Consider the following 2,059-nt stretch of genomic DNA (forward strand, 5'->3'; position numbering starts at 1 on the left):
GCGGCCGCCCCTGCAGCATCGAGCACAGCGGGCGGGCGTCACGGGCGTGCCCAGATCGGAGCCATCGGCGGCAGGAAGGGAGCGGGTACCCATGCGGTGGCGGCCGCTTGGCTTCTCTGTCCTCTGCCCGCCGGCGGCCTCCCGCTTCCTGTTCCTCCGAGCGCCTTGACTGACAATCTCGGCCGGGGTGACGGCGGCGCGGGTCTGCGGTTGGCCGCCTCCTCTTCCATCCTGGCCTGCGCGACGCAGAAGAGAGTTTGCTTGTTTGGGTTTGGCCATAAACAAGGATCTGAAGAAGCGATTATTTGGCGGATGAATCGCTTGATCAGAAATGTTTCCAATCATTCTGATGGAAAAAAAGAAAACCTTCGACAAGAATCCAAAGAACTCCTCAAGGCGGTCTCACCGGGACCATCGCCGAGGGAGTCTGAAGCGGGGAGGGGGGCTCGCACGGACGAGCGGCGAGGCTCACCTGCACGTCTTTGCCGATCAGGTGTATCCACGCGTCCACCGTCTTCTTGATGCGAGCCCGCTCGCTCGATTCGCTGCCAAAGTCACAGCAGACAAGACGTCAAGCTCCAGAGCGCCATCTGGAGTGTTGGAGTCCATCTGCCGCCAAATCTGGCAACTGCGTTTCCAGGACGGGACGCGATTTGATACCGTCACCTTCCACGGCCATTTTTTTCCCCTCATTCCTTTGAGCATCCGATGCAAACAATTTCTTGCGGAGGGGTGAAAGCGGCGTCAGGGGGGGTTTTGACTTTCCAAAAGATTGACTGAAATGTGACGCGGCGCCATGCCCACATTAGATGGCGTCGACTCAAAAGCGTCTGATCGGGGCTCAACTCCCGGTTGGAGTTGGACAAGGTCCAAGCCCCGAAATTCAAACCAAAATGGCTGCTTTCAACCCAACCGTCAGACTTCCTGTTTCATTTGGGGCCACGACTTCTTCCCGCGTCTGCAACAGCGTGAAAAATGGCCGCTTGGGAGCAAAATGGCCGACTTGGCGTAGCGCACGTCCACCCAATATCACGTTCGGTCGGGGGGGCGGGGGGGTGTCTACCTGTTCGCTGCCAGAGCCTCCAGCTGGCAGTGCAGAACCTCGCCGCCGCGGGCTCTCTCCGCAGTCTCCAGATGGTCGTCCAGAATTTTCTTCCGCCGCCGAAGCCGGCGCAGAAGCCGGCGGGCCTCCTCCAACGTGGACGGCGGCAGCGGGGCTTCGCTCTGCTTGAAAACACGTGACAAACGTGACAAATCGCGTGGCGTGCTTTCGAGAAGCGTGCGCGTACGCCAGAGGGCTCGGAAAGGTCGTAGCGACGCGCCATCAAGAAAATAATATTTGACTTTTTGAGTTGAACGTTTGAATTGCTTCTCCAGCGCATCTGGGATACGTATTCAATTTGCTCGCCACCGCCTCATTTGCCTGGCAACAGGCGAGTCAGGGGACGACGGCACTTATTTTGTTCCACTTAAAGCGGCGCTTGAGAGCGTTTCTTGAACAACGGTTGAACTTTGAACCGTGACTTCTGATTTCAGGACGAGTTACTCATGGTTTCAGTTGAAATGTCCTGAAAAGCAGAAGAGCCCCCCCCCCCCCCAAAAAAAAAAAAAAACAACAGCGCGACTTGAGGCAAGTAAGCGTGCTGCCATCTTTGACGCGAGACACTCGGCAATGCTCGGGAAGCATAACAATCGCACCCTCACCTCTGTCTGCGCCGGCCCCGCCCCTCTGGCTCGCGCCGCCGGACTGTCGTTGGCTTGGGTTGCCACGGAAACCACTCTGGCGCGGCGGCGCTCCTCCCTGCGGGAAACGACGGGGGCCCAATAAATCATCGATTCAAACTCATTACATGGCACACAGAAATTCTCATCGTTCATCTTCACATTTGGAGGCGGAACATTATGGGATGCGGAGACCATCACGGGGGGGGGGCGTGCGTGCGTGTGTGTGTGTGTGTTGGGGGTGAGGGTGCGGACAAAATGGCTGCCAGGAGCTACAGAAAGGCCGTGTTGCTAGGCGACACATCTGCTGCGGTGTCCCATGGCGACGGCGGCGGGC

At 58.1% G+C, this 2,059-nt stretch overlaps 1 protein-coding gene and 1 long non-coding RNA gene across 2 annotated transcripts in view; both read right to left on the reverse strand.

The window, feature by feature from the left end:
* The window catches only part of kiaa0586 (KIAA0586 ortholog), a 6,223-nt gene extending 6,080 nt beyond the window's left edge, over positions 1-143 (reverse strand). The window contains exon 1 of the mRNA XM_019877596.1: positions 1-143. Coding sequence (XP_019733155.1) covers positions 1-19 — 19 coding nt within the window. The 5' untranslated portion in view covers positions 20-143.
* The window catches only part of LOC109520511 (uncharacterized), a 15,056-nt gene extending 13,065 nt beyond the window's left edge, over positions 1-1,991 (reverse strand). The window contains exon 1 of the long non-coding RNA XR_002169193.1: positions 1,978-1,991. This is a non-coding gene — a long non-coding RNA (uncharacterized LOC109520511). The remainder of the gene's footprint in view (positions 1-1,977) is intronic.
* Positions 1,992-2,059: the final 68 nt, after the last annotated feature.

The sequence above is a fragment of the Hippocampus comes genome, unplaced genomic scaffold, assembly GCF_001891065.2.
Source record: "Hippocampus comes isolate QL1 unplaced genomic scaffold, H_comes_QL1_v1.1 scaffold295, whole genome shotgun sequence".
Lineage (NCBI taxonomy): Eukaryota > Metazoa > Chordata > Actinopteri > Syngnathiformes > Syngnathidae > Hippocampus > Hippocampus comes.